General features: G+C 38.5%; 1 protein-coding gene and 1 long non-coding RNA gene across 2 annotated transcripts in view; one reads left to right on the forward strand and one right to left on the reverse strand.

Annotated features, from left to right (window-relative positions):
* Positions 1-1511: 1511 nt before the first annotated feature.
* LOC148844112 (V-type proton ATPase catalytic subunit A) overlaps positions 1512-22719 on the reverse strand; it is a 39145-nt gene continuing 17937 nt past the window's right edge. The window contains exons 8-20 of the mRNA XM_088958282.1: positions 15795-15851; positions 15616-15687; positions 15410-15511; positions 15238-15300; positions 15021-15153; positions 5359-5465; positions 4274-4468; positions 3692-3778; positions 3445-3549; positions 2816-2913; positions 2623-2701; positions 2004-2092; positions 1512-1892 (exon numbers count right to left, since the gene is read on the reverse strand). Of these exons, the coding sequence (XP_088814408.1) occupies positions 1778-1892; positions 2004-2092; positions 2623-2701; positions 2816-2913; positions 3445-3549; positions 3692-3778; positions 4274-4468; positions 5359-5465; positions 15021-15153; positions 15238-15300; positions 15410-15511; positions 15616-15687; positions 15795-15851 (1302 nt within the window). The 3' untranslated portion in view covers positions 1512-1777. The remainder of the gene's footprint in view (positions 1893-2003; positions 2093-2622; positions 2702-2815; positions 2914-3444; positions 3550-3691; positions 3779-4273; positions 4469-5358; positions 5466-15020; positions 15154-15237; positions 15301-15409; positions 15512-15615; positions 15688-15794; positions 15852-22719) is intronic.
* Positions 11936-12944, forward strand: LOC148844113 (uncharacterized). The gene is made up of 2 exons (XR_016103364.1): positions 11936-12225; positions 12607-12944. It is a non-coding gene; the product is annotated as an uncharacterized LOC148844113 (long non-coding RNA).

Genomic DNA, 22719 nt, shown 5'->3' on the forward strand with positions numbered 1-22719 from the left:
GCTGAAGTTAAACCAAAGGAGAGGTTTTTATTATTGTCAGAAACTTGGAGAGAGGTTTTTGTATTTTACCCTTTAAAAAAACATCATTTGTTATGATTCAAGAAACCCACCTGTGAAACACATTGATGCCAAACAGAACCTAGCTATGTTAGTATATTTCAACTTCCATTCATATTGGAAGTGGGATCATGTAATTAGGGGATGTATAAATGGGCACTAATGTCATTTGGGTGTTAAGGCTAGTTTGGATGGCGTATTCTAGATAAGAATTTCCTAGCACGAGCCTCTGTTGGCCTTTCTTGTATGTAATCTGTCCTCATGTTTGTCAATATCAATTAATACATATGTGGGTCTCTCATTACCTTTTCTCCTTTTCTTTACATGATAAGATAGAGACAGAAAGAGCCAAGCTCCAAAGAGCAATCACCAAATAACAAACACTTGGACTTTTAGTAAAAGGAACACGTATGTAGTTTATAGCAAACCTTTCGTCTACACATGTGGTAGAACCAATTAAACTATTTTTTTCTTATGGGTCCCATATTGTGCTTATCTGAGAGCCCGACATTGAGTAAGAACAATAAATAATAAAACCATTGGATGGTGGAGATTCAATTAAATTTAACAATGCACAGTCAATAGTGGGTCCCAAACTTGAGTAACAAGCGGGTCCTGATCTTTGAAAATGCTGATGTAGACCAACTTACAAAAAAAAATTTAAATATAACAGAACGGTTGTTAGAAACAAATAGCATGAATAAAGTTTGAAAAATAGTTATATTTAAAATGCATCTCCATTACTAATTACCATTATTAATTAGTTTGAGTGTCAATTGCAAATGCACATGAAAGAGGAAGAGAGAAAGGTGAGTAGAGTGCAAAGAGAAAAACAATATGGAGTGAAGAAAGTATATGAATTATCAGATTTATCGTATGATGGACCCAACATGAGGCCCAACTCCGTCCAAATATGGGGGCCATTTTTGCTTGGCAACTGGTTCCGAATTAAACCGATCACCAGAGCCCAGGCTATCTTCTGCAGCAGAACCGACCACGGATATAGCAGAGGGCCAGAGGCTACTCAACAAACTTACAGGCCCATAGGGTACTCAACAAGCTTTTGATGCATTTCATGCTTTCATACACCAAGAATAATGGTAAGGCATGGGGTTTGGGTAGGGAGAGGAAAATGAGAAAAAAATGCCAAACTGGTGTAAGCCTATCAAAAACAATTTAAGTTCCGTTTAGTTTACAATTGAAATCGAAATGGTAATAGAAATCTGTCAGAATTGTTTATTCCCATAGTTTGTTTTGATTGAAACAGGAATCGAAATCAGAATGGAAATTGAAATAAACTGAAATGGAATTTTATTCTCAAGGGAATTTGATTCATTCCCTCAAATGGGGGAATGTCATTCCATCAGCAATGGGAATGGAATGGCCCATGCCAGTATAGCAGTACCATTCCAAACCCCTATTCCCATGAACCAAAAGGACTTGATCAATAGAAATTTGTGAGATTGCGAACTCCGCTGCATCTTATTCTATGGATATATACAAATAAATATGAATTTACCTGATTCAGCCTCACTTATTCTTGACAAACAACTCACGAGGGTGTAATAAGAAAACAATAGCCGCAATAAACAAAAGGCCACCAACATCATATGATATATAGGCCCTACAAAGCGAGAAGGAAAAGGAGAAGACCAAGTTTCATAGCTATGGATCAGCATGCCCGAAGTGAATGCTCTACAAGCTGAGAAGAAGAATGTGATCATCGAGTTTCATCCTCAAGGTTGCGGAAACCAGCAGTCAGATCCTCATGTAGTTTCCTGAACTTTGACACGAGGGCTTCCTCCCCTTCTGCAGGATCCTCAAATTTCTGAGACCTGTAACATTGAAAGATTACCAGATCTTATCATACGCAATCCATGGAGCATGCAATGATGCAAAAGAAGGCTTATCCCTTCCCCATTTTCTATTTTTGCCTTCCCACTTACACTAAACGATAAAAGAGATCTCCCATCCGATGTTTGATAAGGCTGTAAGATATCTTCTGGCCATCCATACCAGCTGCTCGCTCCACCGCCTGCAAAACCCCATGACTTGTTTAAAAGAATTTCTGAAAACATTAACAGAGATGCTATCATGATCAAGAAAATTTTCTGCTCCAGCCTAGAGAATTACTGTCCATAAACCTATGGGTTTGAAGTCTGAAGACATCAGAACTAAGGGCATCCTGCCTCCTAGGAGATGATGAATTCTATTTAGAACGTAGGACTTTTAATTGGTTCTCTTTTCAGAATCACCCCTCCCCTAATTTACTCATTTTCTTTCTGTAAAAGAAAATTAAAAAATAATAATAATTCGAAAACAACCCACTCTGGAATCTGGATTATATCCAAATCTCAGATTCTCCTAGTAAAGATTGATTTACGCCAAAACTGACCCAGATTTTACAATGGGTATATCTCTACAAAGAAAAATGGATGCATGATTTTTTAACAAGCACTAGAACTTGTCCACTCCATTAAATGACACAAACAACTCCAGGAGGATGCAATTCTTGACCACAAAACCAAAAAGGCAAGAAAAAGTAAAAGGAAAGTATAAGCTTACCTGATTTGCCAAATTATAGAAATGGATTATGTTGCGCATCATCCAAACAGATTTGTAGAATGGACAGAATTTATCATATCTGATGCAGTGACAAAAAATAGAAAAGGACAATTTATTAACCACCATAAATTGATCTAAAAGATGATCCAAGGAGGAGAGTTGTTTACTGGTTAAATTTCAAAGTGGTACTTACGGAGTAAATGCATTCTGGGCAAGGTAGTCCTCCCTCAGAAGTTTTGCAGTCTCCAGGGTAATCTTATCTGTTTCTGCTAAAGCATCTTTCCCAACAAGCTGAAACAATATAAACAGCCATAAGACCATCCATGATATTGGTAACTAGGTTAATCCATTGAAAAGGTTTGTATAGCTTGCAATGATAGCAAAAGCAAATATTGGATATCAGAATTAAAGCTGAGATTCAATCTTGTAATGTACATCTTTTTCATCTTGACTAGCTTTTCTGGTGTGTCATCTTGACACCCATCTAGTTTGCAATCAGTTCTCTTTTTTAGTGAAATTTATTCTTTACTCTTTAAATGATCCAACTATTACATTTTCAAATTGCAATGAGTTATTTTTCTGATCGCCCTCAAAAAACCATAACCTTTGATTCATTGGATTGTTTAGAATATCAATCTAAGATATTAATACCTAATGGTAGGTATTCAGCTTCCTTTACTACCCACCTCATTTCACAATAGGTAGGAAGGAAACTATTCTTATTCTACCCGTTTGACATAATTACATTCATCAAACAGCAAGGAAACACAATTTCAACTGAGATTGGAAAACCCATAACACAAAACAAGGAAGTAAACCCACTTGGACAATTTCATTTAGATCATCTTCTCTCTGCAACACCTCACGGGCTTTTGTCCTGATGTCAATAAAATCTGGATCAAATTGCTCATAGAAAGACTCCAAGGCCTGGGAATATACATGAATTGCATGTGAGAAAAAAAAAAATTAAAAATCCAGTCAACAAGCAGTAAATGTTATGCAAGTCCTTGGAGGAAGAATAACATCATCTAGGACATGTGATATATGGAAAAACATTTTAAGAATACACCTTGGAGTATTTCGAGTAGGAAATAAGCCAGTTCACAGATGGGAAATGTTTCCTTTGAGCAAGTTTCTTGTCCAGACCCCAAAAGACCTGCAAAATTTTGATTGACAAGTATTAACTAAGATTTGGTTGCAAATGAAAGCACCAAGATCCATTCGTTTGAATATTTACACAGGTTCGGTGGATGAGGATCAGGATTTATAACCTATACGTCACATAGCACACACCCAGCAAATTTAAACATAACAATCAATTATTAGTGGGCCCTAAAAGGAACTTCTCTAGGTTGATCACTGGTTCGACTGAATTAATCTAACCATCAAATTTGCAGCTTCTAAGCCTGCATGTCATTACTTTTACTGGATTGCAAAATTGTGTTGCATATTAGAGGATTACTAAGATCCAATTGGGCCAATTATTGATCTTTTTTTATTGGTGAGCAAATTACTGATCCAGATAATCTTATTTAGTGAAACCTATATCAGTGAGTCCCAATGCTTCCCAATAGTGACCCAAATGCAATAAGGGATTACATTATTAAATAAGTATTTGGGGAGTTAGAGGGAAAAAGAAGGTCACTGTTACCTGGACGATGCTGAGGGTTGCAGATGTCACAGGATCAGAGAAATCTCCTCCGGGAGGAGAAACAGCACCAACAATTGTAACACTACCTGTACGCTCTGGCCCACCAAGACATTTAACTTTACCGGCACGTTCATAGAAAGAAGCTAAACGAGCTGCCAAATAAGCAGGATAACCACTATCTGCAGGCATCTCAGCCTGAAAAAGAAACATGTTTGTCCTCAGATTCAGATAATGGATACCACTGTATGCGTTCGACAATTTAAAGATATGAAAACAAAAGTATGATAGCATGGTGTGTACACCGTACACAGAAAGCATAGCGAGTGTAGACACAAAATATTGCCTCCATAAAGCAAATACATTATCCATATTTCTAGCATTTCTTGAACTCCAACAATCTTTAGGCCAAGCTCAGAACCTGTTTTCCAAATCTGATTTGGATCTCTAAAAATTATATTGTTTTATTATCTGGGGAGAAGAACTAATAGGAATACTGTTAGTCTTTAGCTTTTAACCCCATTCATTGGTTAGGAAAATAATCCCATAAAAACCACCCATAAACTATCATTTTCATCCTCCCTTAAGTTCCTTAATATCCTTCCTTATATTCTGAACCATTAAGTATGCCCTCAACCCAGGAAGAGTTTTGTCTTGTAAATCCCTAGTTTTCTTGAACCCCATAATCCTGAACCTCAGTTGGGTGAACATCCCTTGGGGATTGGACAGGCATCTGGGTATCATAGATTGGTATCTATGTTACCCAGATACTGCTGTATATAAGAAATTTACACTAAAAATCGAAGCATCCAACATGACAGCACCATTCTGGGTATCATAGATTGTTGTTACAAAACAAAGAAGCGGTATCATCTTTCCTTCCATAGAACAGATAGAGAACAAGGGAATAGCATCCAAAACAGAGGGACAAGATGTTCCATATGAGATAAAATAAGGCTATGTTTGATTTTAAGGAAAAGGTAGGGAAAAGAAGGGAAAGACAGGGAAACCAATACAAGGTTTGTAAAGGTTTCCCTTCCTTTCCCTACATTTTCCTTCAAACCAAACATAGCCTAAAGGAAACTTACCAGCCGCCCTGATATTTCACGCAATGCTTCTGCCCATCGTGATGTCGAATCAGCCATCATACTAACATTATAACCCATGTCTCTAAAATATTCAGCTATCGTGATGCCTGAAAATTCCACTCACATCAGTTGGAAGATAACAAAATGCATTTTATAACATGAAAGCTTACAAGTACAGAATATTGGCTGCAGAAAAAATGAATAGCAGTAAAAGCTTTTCTTTCCTTCCTTTTTTCCATCAGGCATCAATAGCATGACACACATGTGGAAAGTGTAGTGGTGTAGGACCATCAGGGTCTTGAGCAAGTTATTAGACAGTGTAACCTAAATTTTCCATGTTAATCATTTTTAAAAAGTATTGTGCAGTAGGTGTCATAAGGTGTTCTTCACCAGTTCACCATGTTGAATAGGCAAGGAGATGAGATGTTTCTGAATACTCTTCACCACAAGCATTTTTGGTCAATCGGTCCAGTAGGGAGTTTGTATAAAGTCTAATCCAAAGTCCTCTGCATGACACTTGGAGAGGTCATGGGAAGTATCATAACTCCTATTCTCCTTTCAGCATGCTGTCAAAGGAAGGCTAACAATGAACCAAACCCAAATAGCAAATGAGTATAAAAGATACAATAAGGATTGACAACAATGGATTTATCTATATATACTGGATCTTGAGAAGGCCTATGATAACATGCATTGGTCCTTGTCATCAGCTCATATCGTGATCCTAGCGAACAAGTCTTCGATGAGTTTTTTTCCCAGACATTTGTTTGTTGACATAAATAAATTCCTCAAATGCTATTATTGAAATAGAAATCACTGATTGTAGATTTAGTTGAATTTCTTGTGAAACGAAAGGAGGAGGAAGACAAAGATTTCATTAGTAGAGAAGAAAAGAGAGAGAGAAAAAAGTAGGAAATCAACCAGGATTCTTGAATTAATCCTAGCCGCCAACCCCTCATTATATTTATACTTAACTTCAAGGATGAGACATTACAAGGATGCCCTTAGTAGGGTGGCTACTAATGTAGCTGAACAGTCACAACTTAAAAACATAAACTAATGGGCCTAAAGCCCAACAACTTCCTAACTAAATAGCTTAAAATAAGAATAAAAAACAACTAGGCCCAACTCAACACTCCCCCTCAAGTTGGGAGTAAATGTCACACATTCCCAACTTGCGTAGATCATGCTCCAGCTTGTTCTTTGCAACACCTTTTGTGAGAACATCCGTGAGCTACAGATCAGAAGCAATGTATGGAAGACAAACTTCTCCAGAAGTTACTCTTTCTCTGATAAAATGTCTATCCACTTCAATGTGCTTAGTTCGGCCATGCTGGACTGGGTTATGGGCAATGTTAATTGCTGCTTGGTTATCACAGAATAACATCATAGGTTCTTCTGCCTGTACATCAATTTCTTCTAATAGGGAACGGATCCGAGAAGTTATGAAACTCCATGTGCCATGGCCCTGTATTTAGCTTCAACACTTGATCTTGCCACCACAGTTTGTTTCTTACTCTTCCACGAGACAAGTTACCCCCAACAAGAGTGCACACTCCTAAACTTGATCTCCTGTCATCAAGGCATCCTACCCAATCTGCATCTGTATAAGCCTCTAGTTTCAATTATCCGTGATCAGAAAACAATATGCCTCTGCCTGGGTGTCCCTTCAGATAAGCAAGAATCCTGTCAACTGCCTCTCAATGTTGGACTTGTGGAGCATGCATGTATTGACTTACTACACTTACTGCATAGGAAATGTCTGATCTTGTCATACACAAGTATAGCAGCCGACCCACAAGTTTCTGATATCTCCCAATGTCCATTACTGGTTCACCTTCTAATGTATTGATTCTATGGTTCTGATCAATAGGGGTACTGATTGCCTTCGTTCCAAACTTCCCTGTCTCTTGAAGAAGATCCAAGACATACTTCCTTTGAGAGATAAAAATTCCATGTTTTGATCTTGCAACTTCAATGCCTAGGAAGTATCTCAGTTCTCCAAGATCCTTAATTTCAAATTTTTTATGTAGATTCCTTTTCAGACAATCAATCTCACTTAGGTCATTCCCCGTGACAACAATATCATCCACATAAACAATTAGGACTAACACCAAAGATCCCCTACGCTTCACAAACAAAGTATGATCGGATTGAGTCTGAGTGTATCCAAAAGCAATCAAGGCCTTTCTGAATCTGTCAAACCATGCTTTGGAAGATTGTTTCAAGCCATAAAGTGACTTCTTAAGCCTGCATACCTTTCCCTTTTCAATATCACTGTAAAAACCAGCAAGAAAATTCATATACACCTCCTCTTGCAGATCCCCATTTAGGACAGCATTCTTCACATCAAGTTGAAACAAGGGCCAAGAGTATGAGGCAACAAGAGAAAGAAGTATCCAAACAGAGGTCATCTTTGCAACTAGTGCAAATGTCTCTAAGTAATCAACACCATAGGTCTGAATTCATATGCCATGGCCCTATACCTTGTTGTCCAGAATAAAAATAAGAATAAAAAACAACTAGGCCCAACTCAACAATTGACAACATCGCTGCATTTTCACAAGTTTTTAGTTTTTCCCAAAAACCTTATGGCCCACTACTAACACAGTCAAACCATTAAAACCTGGCTGAAATTTAGTGACCAAGCCTGTTTTGAACAACCCACCAAGGTCACCACTTCATTGTATAAACTGATAATTAGGGGACTTGAACTCACAACCTCCTATTTACAAAGATTAAATAGTACCATTAAGCAACAACAACACGTGTTCATTTACAAGACTTGAACCTCAATCACTTGAACAAAGAGTAGAAAAATGACCATTAAACGACAGGCAATACACATGTTATAGTATATATAAAACATTATATTTATATATGACATCATGGGTCACAGGGTCAACCCAGTGGTTGAACTGCTTGACAATGACCCAATGGCTTTTCCATTTTGATGAACAGCCCAAGTCTTACAACATTGATATTTACTAAATTACTGCTGAAACCCTTTAGGATTAGCCTGTCCCTGCTTGCATTGAAAGAGCCTTTTCCCATCAGGTTAGTGTCCTTATTGCATTAAAATAGCTTAATTTATCATGTCAGTGTCCCTATTTCCAATCCCATCATTAATACATAACATGACCCATTTATATATAAACTCAAGCAAAAAACCAAACTGGTAAACCATCAAAATATGCTTATGCATATTAAGACTGGGCACAATTGTTTGTCTCCAACTGAGATAAACTTCCACCTTGTCATTTTTTTCTTTTGATAAATGAGAGTAGTTTTATTAATTCAAAAAATAGCAGTACATTCAGCCTAGGGAGAGGCACAAGGTGTTACCTCCCCCTAGGACTGAGTCATAAGCACTAACCAAACATTGATCAAAAAAATAAATAAATAAACACTAAACAAACACAAGCCTGAAGCACAGTTACAAAGTGGCCCAAAACAGATCTCCATTGACACCCCTTGCTTGGCCAAAGAATCAGCCATTGCATTTGCTGACCTTCTGACCCACTGAAACCTGACTGACATATTCCTTGTCAGCCATTTAACTTCCTTTAACAGATCCCTGTAGCCCCAACAAGCTGTCTCTGGACTTGCCAACCAGCTCACTACTACCTTGGAATCCCCTTCTACTATCAAACTATTCACTCCAAATTGACTGGCCATCTATATACCTTGTACCGCTGCTAGTATCTCTGCCCTTACAGAATCACCAACACCCACTGGTTCTGAAAATAAAGGCAACATGTTGCTATCTTTGTCTCTCAGAATCCCTCCTATTCCAGATGGCCCTAGGTTACCTTGGCAGCTACCATCAAAATTCAGTTTTACCACTCCATCTAGTGGGGATTCCCACTCAGATTGTGATTTGTTCTTTGTGGAGACTGTAGAAGCCACTGCTGCCCAGTTTCTCCTTAAGTCATCAAAGGAGTAATCTGCCAACAAGTGTGAAGATTTCAGCCACGAGACTGTCCTTGTCATTATGCATTCCTTAATTTCAGTAAGACTTCTTTCCTTTTCTTGAAATATTCTAGCATCTCTCCTCCCATAAAGTCCACAAGGTAGCGGCTCTGATACATTTCCACATTAGCTTCCCTCTTTTTGTCAATCTCCTAAAGGCAGCCGGAATGAACAGCAACTTCACTTCGGAGGGCAAGTTCCACCTGCACCCAAATAGTGAACAACCCAGTTCCAAATATTGGCAGCAAAAGAGCACGATATCAGTAAATGGTTACAGTCCTCACCCTTCACTTTACACAAGAAGTACCAATTTGGGGACAAACACAAGTAAGGTTTCTTTTTTTGCAAGTTTTCCACCGTATTGATCTTACCAAAGTAGGCTTCCCAACAGAACACTGCTATTTTAGGAGGAATTGGCCTTGACCAGATCCCTTTAACAGGGAAAACCTGAGAAGAGGGGTTGGAGCAGAGGGCTTTAAAGAAAGAAGCACAAGTGAAGGAGATAACCGGGGTTAGAGACCAAACCCTTTTATCCGGTTCAAGGGGGTCCAAGCACACTGAGTCTAGAAGCAACAAGACCTCTGAAACACAAAGAAGTTCCTCATCCCTTAACCCTCTTCAAAACCCAAAATTCCAGTTTAAATCCAAAGGGCGAACCGGGGGGAAAGAAACCATGAAATTGGTTTCCTTTTAAAGAGGGAGATGGAATAGAGAGAAGGAAAGCGGTCTTTTAGGGGTTGAGTGCTCACCCAAATCTCTTCCCAAAAAAGAATGGAGTTTCTAGAACAAGCATCATACCTTACAAATCTGAGGAACTTTGGGAGAATGCCAACAAATAGCCTTCCAAGGTGTTGTGAGCAAAGCCCTTCGGGATACCCCCGCATCCAGATTCAGAACAGCCATGGATACTCTTCACTACTTCATGCCACAACCTCTCCCTCTCCAAGGGCCACCTCCAAAGCCACATACCTAAAAGAGCTTCATTCTTACTCACCCCTAAGCCTAGGCCTCCTTCATTTTTGCTTCTACTCACCACCTCCCACCTAATCAAGTGATCTTTTTTCTCTTCCCCAGGTTCCCATAAGAAGTCCCTCATCAGTTTTTCCAACCTCTTTGCCTCCCTTTTAGGAATTCTAAAGACTGACAGGAAGTATAAAGGCAAGTTGGCTAGAGTTGCTTTAATCAAAGTAACTTTACCCCCTAGGGAAATATAGTTTCTCTTCCAAGCTGTCAATCTTTTTTCAAACTTTTCCACCACCGGGTTCTAGAACCTACTTTCCTTTGGATTTCCACCTAAGGGAAGTCCTAGGTAGGATAGAGGCCACTGAGACCATGTGCAATCTAACGAGGCTGCTATAGACTCCATCTCCTCTGTAATCAAATTTATTCCCACAACACAACTTTTCTCAAAATTTATCTTCAAATTTGAGGCCTTCTCAAAGTGAGTTATCAAATCTTCAGATTTCTTACCTCCACCAAATCACAACCTTCACAAAAGATTATTATGTCGTCTGCAAATTGAAGATGGGTTACTGAAACTCTATCTCTACCTATTCTCCACCCTCTTAAGGATCTGGGCCTATCCACTTCTGAGAGAAATCTACTAAAAGCATCAGCAAATAAAGTGAATAGGAAAGGTGACATGGGGTCACCTTGTCTCAAACCCCTGCTAGCTGGGAAGAAAAAAAACATTGAAGTACTCAACCCCAAAAAACCTCCACCTTGTCATTGTACCCTCTCATTATGCGAAAAACAAAAACAAAAAACATTTTTTGCCAATATTCAAAATAGATCGCATCAGTAAAAGCTTTCCATGCCTATACTACTCAGATACTGTGAGGACACGGGTGGACAAGGTTTCAGATAGGAAATTTACACTGAAAATTGAAGTACCAACTACCAACACAATACGACACCTTTGTACATGTATTTAGGTATCATATATATTTTTTGATCGATGAAACTTATGATATATTAAATTAAAATAAGTGAAAAAGCATTACAAGCTTAAAGAAAGACTACAACATCAGCCTAATAACCAAAACTATATTACAAAGATGCCCAAAACAGATGCTGCCTATTTATCCCTTGTTTGGCAAGGGAATCAGCTAGCCCATTTGCGCTTCTTCTAACCCACTTGAATTCAGCATTCAGCTCTCTTGCTGCCCTTTCTATTTCCTTGAAAGCATTCTTGAGAGTCCATGGAATACGTCTATTAGCTTTTGCCCAAGAGATGATAACTTTGGAGTCCCCTTCCAACTCCACTTGTCTGAGGCCCAACCGCTTAGCAATCCTAAGCAGTGTTTTTAAAATCATGCAATTCATGATTTGAATCGTACGATTCATATCGAATCGGCCCCAAAATGATTCAAATCGTATATGTCCTAATCGTTTTTTAAATTAACTGTGTGATTTATGTTCAAATCGTTGTATCAAATCGTAAATCGCAATTCAGAACCGATTTAAACGATTAGAACCAAAACATAATTTAAGATAAAAAGACCATTTAGTCCTCCACTTTTTTAAAAGCTACACATTTACATCAAGGGGCAGCATTGTCATTTTGTTTTTTATTAACTTAAATAGCCTTTTTAATCAATCAAAAGAGGCTTACTAATATCAAAGGACATTCTTGGGCTGGAGACTGGAAGAGACGAAACCCTCCATTGAAGCTCCAACCCTCATCCCCTTGTCGCAAAATAGGGGTTCCACCCTATTTCTTTCTTTCTTTCTTCTTCTTTTGACACAAGACAGGGGACCCGCCCCATTTCTTTCTTTCTTTCTTTCTTTTGACACAAAACAGGGGCTCCGCCCCATTTCTTTCATCTTCTTCTTTTGACGCAAAACAGGGGCTCTGCCCCATTTCTTTCATTCTTCTGGTTTTTTTCATGGAAGGTAAGGGTTTTTCTTTTTCTTTTTTTCTGATTTCTGTTATTTTTTTTCGTTGTAGATGAAAGGGGTAAGGTCCAACCCTTCTTATTTTGACACAAAACATTTCTTCTATTCTGTTCTTGCATGAATTTTTTGCAATGAAAACAGGGGCTCCCCCCAATTGCATTTTCCTCTTTTTTTGCTTCATTTTTTTCCTTTTTATTTTATAAACAAACACAGGGACTTCAACCTCTTATACTTTTCTCTTTTTCTGATGCAAAACAAAGGCTCACCCCCATTTTCCATCCTATTTTGACCCATTTTATATTTTCATTATTTCATAAGACTTTTCATTATATTTATGTGTCATATTTTAATTTTTAAGTTAGTTGTTCTTCTTGTTAGGTGTCCTTTTGTTTATAAATGGTTGGAGGCAACAACAGAATAGGGCATCTTTGCTGAACACTGAAGAACTCTATATTGCTTATTGATCAGTGAGAATTTTTTTGTTAGTTTCAGTGTATAAGTCTTTATTTATGTTGATTTAGTGGATATGGTTAGGCTTATGATTTGGCTAGATTTGTAATTTATTATACTTGCCCACATAGCATCTCTTTGATTGTTTAGTTGTTTATGTCAATGGATGTGCTTATGAGTTATGTCCAATTATGCAATGGTATTAATTACCAAAAATAAATTATTAGACTTCAGAATTTAATTTCTTTAATTGCATTGTTTCACCATTGTATTCTTGTATTGATGATTTGACTTAACTTATTGAAACTTGAAAGACATGAACATGAACATGATGTCATGTAAAGCTCATATTTATATAATTATATGATCATATCAAATAGCAATACAATTAAGGATATAATTTTTTATTGCTTAAAATTGAAGTTGAACTTGATCATACCCATGGCATCTATTGAATTATGATTTATGAAAGTGATTTAATTGTCAGACTCACTACCAGTCTACTACTATAGTACTACTACTACTACTACTACCTATTTATGTTATGTTCTAGGCTAAAAATTAGTACAAAGTCATTCATTTTCATAATTTTTAAGGGGTTTAGGTATTTTTATAGTATTCTGACAATTTTTAGAAAAATCAGAAAAAAAATCTTACGATTTACGATATGGTTCATGATAGGATTCGATTTAAACCTCTTTACGAACTACAATAAGATTACGATTTTTAGAACATTGATCCTGAGACCTTAGAATATCAGTCACTGTGAAATCCTGAAAGCACTCCATATTTTAATCTAGAAGGCAACCTTCACTTTTATTGCCTCAATAACCTCCTCCACGGATCTATTTTTGCCATTGGAAATTCTGTTGTTCCTTTCCTCCCAGGCCACCCACAGAGTTGCAGCCTTAGTGACTTTCCACATTAGTCTTCCTATTTTCTTTGATTGCCTTAAGAAGTTAGGCCTGAAAATGCCCGCCACCTCTTGGGGAGGGATCCACCTGCAGCGGAAAAGATCACTGAAAAACTCCCAAATAATAGAGACAAAGGGACTTCCGTAGCATGTCACAAGTGTCAAGCTTTCCAAGGAAAGATTCCCAACAAAAAGCTTGAACCTTAGGTGGTATAGGCTTAGACCACACTTCTTTCACCGGGAAGTCCACCCCTTGGGAAGTAGGAAAAGTTAGGGATTTGAAAAAAGAGGCGCAAGTGAAAAGTCCATTCAGTGAGGGAACCCAAATTCTAGAATCATCCGAAAGCAGGTCCAAAAAAGTATTCTCTAGGATATTAAGAAGGTTAATCAAAGATGCACACTCACTCTCTCTTAAATCTCTTCTAAATCCCAGATCCCAGTTGAAGCCCAAGGGAGAAGAAGTGCACAAAAAGGATACAGGAACATCCTTAAGGTTAGAGAGAGCAAAAAGGCTAGGGAACTGGTTTTTTAATGGAGCTTCCCAAACCCAAAGGTCTTCCCAGAACCGAATTTTATCACCTTTCCAAATCAAACCGAGTAGAGCTTAAAAGCAAGGGTAAAATTAGTGAGCAGGGCCTTCAACAAAAGCCCCTTGGAACGGTTAAATTAGTGAGCAGGGCCTTGTTGATCCTTTCAGCCAAAACCTTTGAGATGATCTTGTAAAGACTCCCTATCAAATTTATTGGCCTAAAATCCTTTGGAGAAAAAGCCTCTTTCCTTTTGTGAATTAAGGAGATAAAGGTGGCATTTACTCCAAAGGGGATCTTCCCTTCTAGATAGAATTCATGAAACACTTCCAACAACTCCAATTTGATGAAATCCCAATACTCTTGGTAGAAAGCCATTAAGAAACCATCTAGGCTTGGGGATTTGAGCCTATCCATTGCAAAAAATTGCATACTTAACTTCTTCTAGAGAGAATCTTCTTTCCAGTTCCCGTGCTTGCACCTCAGATAATCTTCTCCATTCCAGCTCCGGTAGACCCAGATTATTCCCTGTTGATTCTGAAAAGATTGATTTAAAGTGATTCACAAATATCCTTACTATTTCTTGGCTCTCTCTTAATTCTTGACCATCAACCAGCACCCTATGACTCGTAGTTTTCTTTCTTCTACCATTTCCCACAGAGTTAAAGAACTTGGTGTTACCATCTCCTTCCAAAATCCATTTGGTGTTACCATTCAGGTATCATATTACATGCCCATGAATTTAAAAGTTCAATCAATCTCAAAGAAAGAATTTCATTTACATTCAAAATTTGAACATGAAATGAAGCACTAAGACCTTTAAATGCCAAAGAACAAAATTGAGGTTAGTAGGAAAATTCATCCAATATCAATTGAATATCAAAATACTTAAAAGGACTAACCTGTGTAAATGGAGGCTTCACGAGCTGCCACAGGCATGTTAGAAGTGTTAGCCACAAGTGTTGTACGTTTCATGACAGATTCTTCACGGCCATCAGGTAGTGTCATTGTCAGTTGAGGAAAGTCCATGAGAACCTAAAAAGTAAAATAACTTTTAGAATTTTGAAGGCAGTAAATTGTTTATATAAATAAGTGATAGGAAAATAAAATAATAGATACCTCCGCCATTTCATTTCCTCTTTCTCCACATCCAACATAAACCACAGTGTCAGAATTGGAGTACTGCAAGTAAACAAATAATATATACATGCATGAGAACTCCATGAACAAAAAAAAAAGTTTCAAATATCCAAAATGCCAAAGGGAACTTTAGAAAGAATAATAAATCCACCTTGGAAAGAGCTTGGCTAATGACTGTTTTTCCACAACCAAATGCTCCAGGTATAGCACAAGTCCCTCCAAGAACAGAGGGAAAAAGGGCATCAAGAACACGCTATGCAAGGTAAGCAACAAAACCATTAGGAACACCAAAGTCTTAAAATGACACAGTCAGATCACGACATGAGTCATGAGATAATGTATTTAATTTGTAGTTACCTGCCCAGTCAGAAGAGGTGTATCAGCAGCAAGTTTAGTTGCAACAGGTCGCGGTGAACGGACTGGCCAGGTCTGCAGCGGAGAAGAGAAAAACCCATTAAGAGGAATGTGCACCATTTCAGAATGCAAGGATGAAGTATATGATATCTAACTTGATGTCTGGAGTTGAAGTTAATAACCTGAAGCATAGTAAACTTCTTTTTTACACCTTGAAATTCAAGCTCCAGAACAGTATCCTGCATATGCAGAATGGATCAAAACATTGCTGAACAAAATAACACTGGTATACTGAATAAAAATATATAGAGTGGACACTAAATAGTCAAACTACAAATTACTCAAAATGAGGCCTGTGCACAAAGTCAGATCATAGTTACCTAGTTTGCTTGGTTCACATTTGGGTTCATGGTTTGTAATACACCATTTTTAAATGAACCCAATTTGTTAGGAGTAGGCATCTGAACTGGATGTCCCCTGATTTTTCAAATTAAAGATTGAATTTTTGGTTGAAAAACTAAGCATGAAATAGATTGGTTTTTTTGTTCTATGAAATCTCTACTTCCTGTTTTTATGTCGTATTATTAGACCTTTCTCTTTTAAATCACCACATTAGTGGTCTCTTATTTGATCTGATACACTTGGGTATTTGAATCTTAAGAGATATATGGTTCATCAAAAGGACTCGTTTCCAACTAATTCCTTCATCATACTCATTACAAGGTTCTTGATGGGAATAAAATTACATTTTGGTCAGACTTGTGGTGCAGGATCAGCCATTCAAAGATTGATTTCAGTGCCATTCCTTGTCTGTTAAAAAAGATGTTGTAGTCTCTAATTGTATTTCTTCCATCTGCTCTTGGTCTATCTTGGAACCTCAAGTTCATGTGGCTCCTTCTTTAAGTCACTTTCCTTAACCATATTCCTTCCCTGCTAAGGCCATTTGGAGCAGACTCATCCCACCTAAAATTAATGCATAAGAAAATAAACACCAGTGAGCATCTACAAAAGAAAAAGCCAAACTGGTATATCTTACATAATATGTGTGCCCTTCTCAGAGCAAGTTGTGAGACTACCTTGCACGTATTAATCTTCTGTCCATTTGTAAATTGGCATTTGGGATTTTTCTTTGCATTATTTTAACACAAGTGCACCCTCCCAACAAGTGTGGGTAGTCTGTTTCAGTCAGGCTGCTTTTTCCCATCAAAGAAAAGGAGAAACTACTTTGAAGATGCACAAAAGCAGCTATTTTGTGGATGGTGTGAGAGGAAAGAAACACAGGAGTATTCGAAGACATGGCTCAAACCAAAGAAGCACTATAGGAGAATGTTATGGTGAGGGTGGCAGATTGAGTTGAGAACCTTGCCAAGTTTTGCTCTTTTTACAACTGATGGCATCAATCAGAATTGGAAAGCTATTGCTGCATCTTCAACACCAAGAGCAAAAGTAGCCACTGCCTGGATACCCCATAGTCATTCTTCCATAAAGATGAATTTTGATAGTTGGAGCCTGGGCAACCCAAAGAAATGTAGATATACAATATGTATTCAGGTCCAGCCAGTTGTGGAGATTCTACAAGGGCAGAACTCTTGGGAGTCCTACATGGTTTAATACTGAGCAAAAATCTCATTTGTAAACAAAAAAGAAAAAGGATAAACATAACATGGATAAGGCCAGCCGGCCCAACTTAAAAGAATTTAGAAACAACTAGGTATGGGCATGGAACCACACACACTAGAGCCTGAGTGTGGGTATGGAACCCCACACTCGTGGCTAACCAACTATTTCTTCACTCCCCCTCAAGTTGGGAGTAGATATTTGTCATGCCCAACTTGCGTAGATCTGTCTCCAATTTGATTTTTGTGACTGCTTTGGCGAAGAGATCAGCTAACAGCATGTTTGATGCAGTGTAAGGAAGGCATACTTCTTGAGATGCGACTTGCTCTCAGATAAAATGGATGTCAACCTCGATATGCTTAGTCCTGCCATGCTGTATTGGGTTGTGGGCAATATTAATTGCAGCTTGATTAACGTAATACAACATCAAAGGCTTCTCATAATCAACCTCTAACTCATTAAGCAAGGATCTCAGCCATAACACTTCTGAAACACCATTGGCCATGGATTTGTATTTTGCTTCTACACTGGAGCGAGCAACAACATTTTGTTTCTTGCTTCTCTAAGAAACAAGATTTCCCCCCACAAATGCACAATATCCAGAGGTGGACCTCCTGTCATCAACACATCCAACCCAATTCGCATCTGTATACACTTCTATTTTCATATGACCATTATTCTTGAAGAGTATACCTCTCCCTGGACATCTCTTTAAGTAGGCAAGAATCCTTTTTACTGCAAGGAGGTGGGTGGTCCTAGGAGAATGTATGTATTGACTGACAACACTAACAGCATAAGAAATATCTGGTCGAGTTAGGCAGAGATAAAGAAGTTTTCAACCAGTCTTTGGTACATAGCTCTATCCTCCAGGAGTTCTCCACTTTCTGCACTTATCTTATGGTTGGGATCAAGGGGAGTATCAGTAGGTTTCACTTCTAACTTGCTAGTTTCTTCCAATAAGTCCAAAACATACTTCCTTTGGGAGATAAAAATGCCATGCTTAAATCGAGCTACCTCAATTCCTAGAAAATAGTGTAGCTTTCCTAGGTCTTTCATTTCAAATTCCTTGTGAAGGTGTTGTTTAAGGGTTTCAATTTCACTAGTGTCACTTCCTGTTATCACAATGTCATCTACATAGACTGTAAGTAGAGTCAAGGAAGGACCTATCTTCTTAAAGAAGAGAGTGTGATCTGACTGAGCCTGTATGTATCCGAAATTGTCCAAAGCTAGTCTAAACCTATTAAACCAAGCTCTTGGAGATTGTTTCAGCCCGTACAAGGCCTTCTTCAAAAGGCAAACTTTTTTCCTGCTTCTGTACTACAAAATCAGGGGGTAACTCCATGTATACTTCCTCTTGCAAGTCTCCGTTGAGGAAGGCATTCTTAACATCCAACTGAAATAGTGGCCATGACAAATTTGCAGCAATGGATAGAAGAACTCTGATAGTGTTCATTTTTGCAACCAATATGGCCTTATACCTCTCTACAGTACCATCAACATTATATTTCACAATAAACACCCATCTGCATCCAGCAGGTTTCTTCCCTTCAGACTGATTAACTAGTTCCCATGTGTTGTTCTTGACAAGAGCATCCATCTCTACTTGCATTGCTTCCTTCCATTCAGGTATCAAAAGAGCTTCTTGCACTTTTCTGGGTATAGGAATAGCAGAAATAGATGCCAAGTAAGATCTGTAGGATTCTGAGAGACAATTATAGGATAGGAACTTGGAGATGCAATGGGCAGTGGATGAGGTGCAGCAGTGCTTCCCTTTACGAATAGCAATTAGAAGATCAAGGTCATTTTTCGGTGAAGGCTGAGCATCTATAACAGTGGGACAGTGGGATCAACAATGGGAGCAATAGTACTGTCTGGATCTGGGGCTGTAGAAGATGTTGGAATTGGCCTGGATTGCTGTTGAGTACAAGAACCAATCTGATTCCACCACTTTCTATGATACACACTCTAAACTCTCTGCATTTTTGACAACCTTCCTCACAACTCCCCCCCCCCCTCCCACCCCAGTAATTAGGACAGGTAAAGGAACTTTTGGGGCTGAAACCGAAATCCCTTCCTCACTATTCTCCCCCTAAGGAGAAGCCTTATGAGAGTAGGGCATATCCTCAAAGAAGGTGACATCTATGGACACAAAGCGTTTCCTTGAAACTGGCTCATAACAGCAATATCCCTTTTAATTTTGTGCATACCCAAGGAAAATACACTTAGTGGCTTTGGGACCAAACTTGGAGCGATGAGGTCCAAGGATTTGAACAAAACAAGTACACCCAAAAGTTTTGAGGGGAATTGTGAATAGGTCCTTATCTGGATATAGAAGACTGAACGGGGTTTGCATGTATAGGACCCGTAAATGAACCCTGTTATGAGGTATACAGTTGTATGGATTGCATCCCCCCAGAAGCGTATGGGAACATTGGAGTTGAGTATGATGCTTCTGGCTACCTCTAAGATATGCCTGTTTTTTCTCTCAACAACCTCATTTTACTAAGTTGTGTGAGGATAGGTGCTCTGATGAATGACCCCATGATGACAAAAAATATCATTTTTGTCTTCCTTCTTAACTTTTTTTTCCTTTTCTCCTCCAATTTTGAATTTTGTTGCTGCCAAGGCTGCTTCTGTGGGCTGGAAGGATAGCATTACCTTCCTCCTACTTTCTTCACTGTGGACTAAGGAGTAGGCTTGAGATAGGATCACACTCTCCCTAGTGAGAAATTGTTGTCTTGTAATGTCAAAATCTGAGTTTAGGCCGGCTAAGAACTCGAAAACCCTATTTGTTTCAAGCAGTTTTCTATATGTTGTTGCATCCTTCTAGCTTTCCCATTCAATGGTTTCTAAGTGATCAATCTCATGCCAAAGGGATTTTAGGGTAGAAAAATATACTGAGACTGGTCTATCTCCTTGCTTGAGGTTTTTCACCTCACATTTTATCTCATAAGCTCTAGCAACACTGAGGGGTTGGGAATAGGTATCCTTAATGCTGTCCCAAATCTCCTTGGCTGTTTTAGCCCATAGATAATTTCGGTTGATGTGGGGTTGTATAGAGTTGCATAGCCAGGTCATCACCAAGTAGTTCTCTTGAACCCATCTTGGGTGAGATATATCCTCCTTGGCTGGTTCTTTTGTGTCTCCGATTACATACCCTAATTTTCCTCTGCCCCCAGTGGCCATCATTGCCGATTGAACCCATTCCAAGTAATTTTTTCCATCAAACCTAACAGTGGTAATTTGGAACGTATTTTCAGTCATATTACTAGTTCCAATAACTTCCCCTTGAGCTTTTTACTTCACTTCCAACCCTTTTCATACTATGTAGATTGAAAATGGGTCACAAAACTAAGAAGAAAAGTCCCTCCTTTTTTTTTTTTTTTTGCTGAAACACTAAGAGAAAAACAGAAAAGCAATCCAAAAGTTGATCTTCAGCAAGAATAGGCACCTAGAGCTTAATTTCAGCCAACAGTTTTCTCTCAAAACTGTAACTTTAGTAAAAGACAGAGCCCTAGATTAATATCAGTAAAGAACATGTCCTGATTTCAACCGACGGTTTTCTCTCAAAACTGTAACTTTTGTAAAATCAGAGCCCTAGATTAATATAAATAAAGAACAGGCCCTGATTCCCCAAAAAAGGGATCGAAGGGTTTAATGCCAAGGAGTCGACAGCAAGGTATTCTCAAAACAATCAAAATATTCTCAGATTTATTATGCTGCTGTAAAAAGAATTCTTGATAACTTCTATCTAAGGTCGAATTAGCTTAAAGATTGTACCTTTCTCAGAAAAAGAACTCTTTGGTCTGAACCCTGATGTCCACTTCAGAAAAGGAACTCTGATCGTCCAACTTCAGATAAAGAATTCTGGTCGAATCTGAATTCTTTCTCAGAAAAAGAATTCTGATTGTCTTCTTAGGTTTGAAACCCTAACCTTGACCAAGTCTGCTCTCTGATTCTTCCTGGTCACTGGCTAATTCTCCAAGAACCTTTCTTGGGCAGTCTTCAGCACTCCAGTAACCTCCAAGAACCAGGCAACTTCTGCAGAGGTCTTGATCTAATGGTTTCTCATGTAGCTGACCAGATCGGGCTTACATGAAAAACCTAGTTTCTTTCACCTCCCAAGCTCTAATACCAACTTGAATAAAGCAAGTAGATTTCTATTCTACTGTAATTCAGAAAAGAGAAGAAGAGAAAAGAAGAGTAGAGGAGAAGAAGAAGAAGAAGAAGAAGAAGAAGAAGAAGAAGAGAAGAGAGGATAAGAGAGAAGAAAGGGGTTCGGTGATTGATATATCTGCCGCCCCATACACTTCTTTAGTTATAGCTTTAGGTTCCTTACAAGAATAGGAAATAAACATAGTCCTAGTCCTAATAAAACAAAAAAGAAAAAGGATAAACATAACATGGATAAGGCCAGCCAGCCCAACTTAAAAGAATTTAGAAACAACTAGGTGTGGGTATGGAACCACATACACTAGAGCCTGAGTGTGGGTATGGAACCCCACACTTGTGGCTAACCAAGTATTTCTTCATAGAGATATCATAGTGGAAGCTGACTCTAAGAAGTTGTAGGATGGTTCAGATGTAACACAGGGCACATCAAAATATAGATATGTTATTTGAGAAGTTAAAAAGCTAGCAGAAGAATTGAAAGCTACGTTTCATTGGACACCTGGAAGCACCAATAGTATGGCTGATGCTTTAGCCAGACAAGGAACCTACTGGGAGAAGCTATTTTGGGGAGTGGTTAAATTGGGGAACAAATTGCAATAATAAATAATGAAACTTGAGTAGGTAGGAATATAGCCTACAAACACTTCAAATGGAAAGATACGCTACAAACAGTAGGGCAGACTCAGTGCATAAAGGTCCAGCAGTGCCTGAAGATCCAGCGGAGGAAAATCTTGTTAAATGGGAAGAAGAGGTTAGGATTGATATAGGCATATCGAATATGGATCTGGAGAATGAAGGAGATGGGAGTTTTGTAGATAAAGAAGAAGGAAGAAAGGAGAGCAGGGTGGACAAACCAGAAGGTGAAGAGGAGCCTGAGAATAACGGGTGAACAGGATGAGACTTGAGAGTGGCAAAAATGTATGAGAAAAAAAGAAATACAGAACAAAGCCAGTAACAGATGATGAAGAGTTCGGATATGAAGATGAAGTTGACATAGAAGTGGAGGCGAGTAAATCTCTGGGGTTGTTCGTTATCGGAGGGGAGGAAGTTGCAAGCAGAAAGTTCAAGGAATTGGAAGAGAAGTATCCTATGCCTTTGATGGAAAGGAAGGAAGATAATTTGGATCCTAAGGTGATAAGCTCTGCTGTAAGAATTAAAGATGATCAATATGAAGCAAGACCTCCCAAAGGTGCAAGGAATGATGTCAACGAGGACGGTTAGTTGGCGCAAATCAGGCTTTTAAGAAGAATGTGGTCTTGGAGTTGGAGCTAGAAAGAATCATTCATAATTCTAAGGAATAAGGACTCACCAAATTTT

Source organism: Nelumbo lutea, chromosome 8 (genome assembly GCF_056320005.1).
Source record: "Nelumbo lutea isolate HS-2025 chromosome 8, American lotus-T2T, whole genome shotgun sequence".
In the NCBI taxonomy this organism is placed as follows: domain Eukaryota; kingdom Viridiplantae; phylum Streptophyta; class Magnoliopsida; order Proteales; family Nelumbonaceae; genus Nelumbo; species Nelumbo lutea.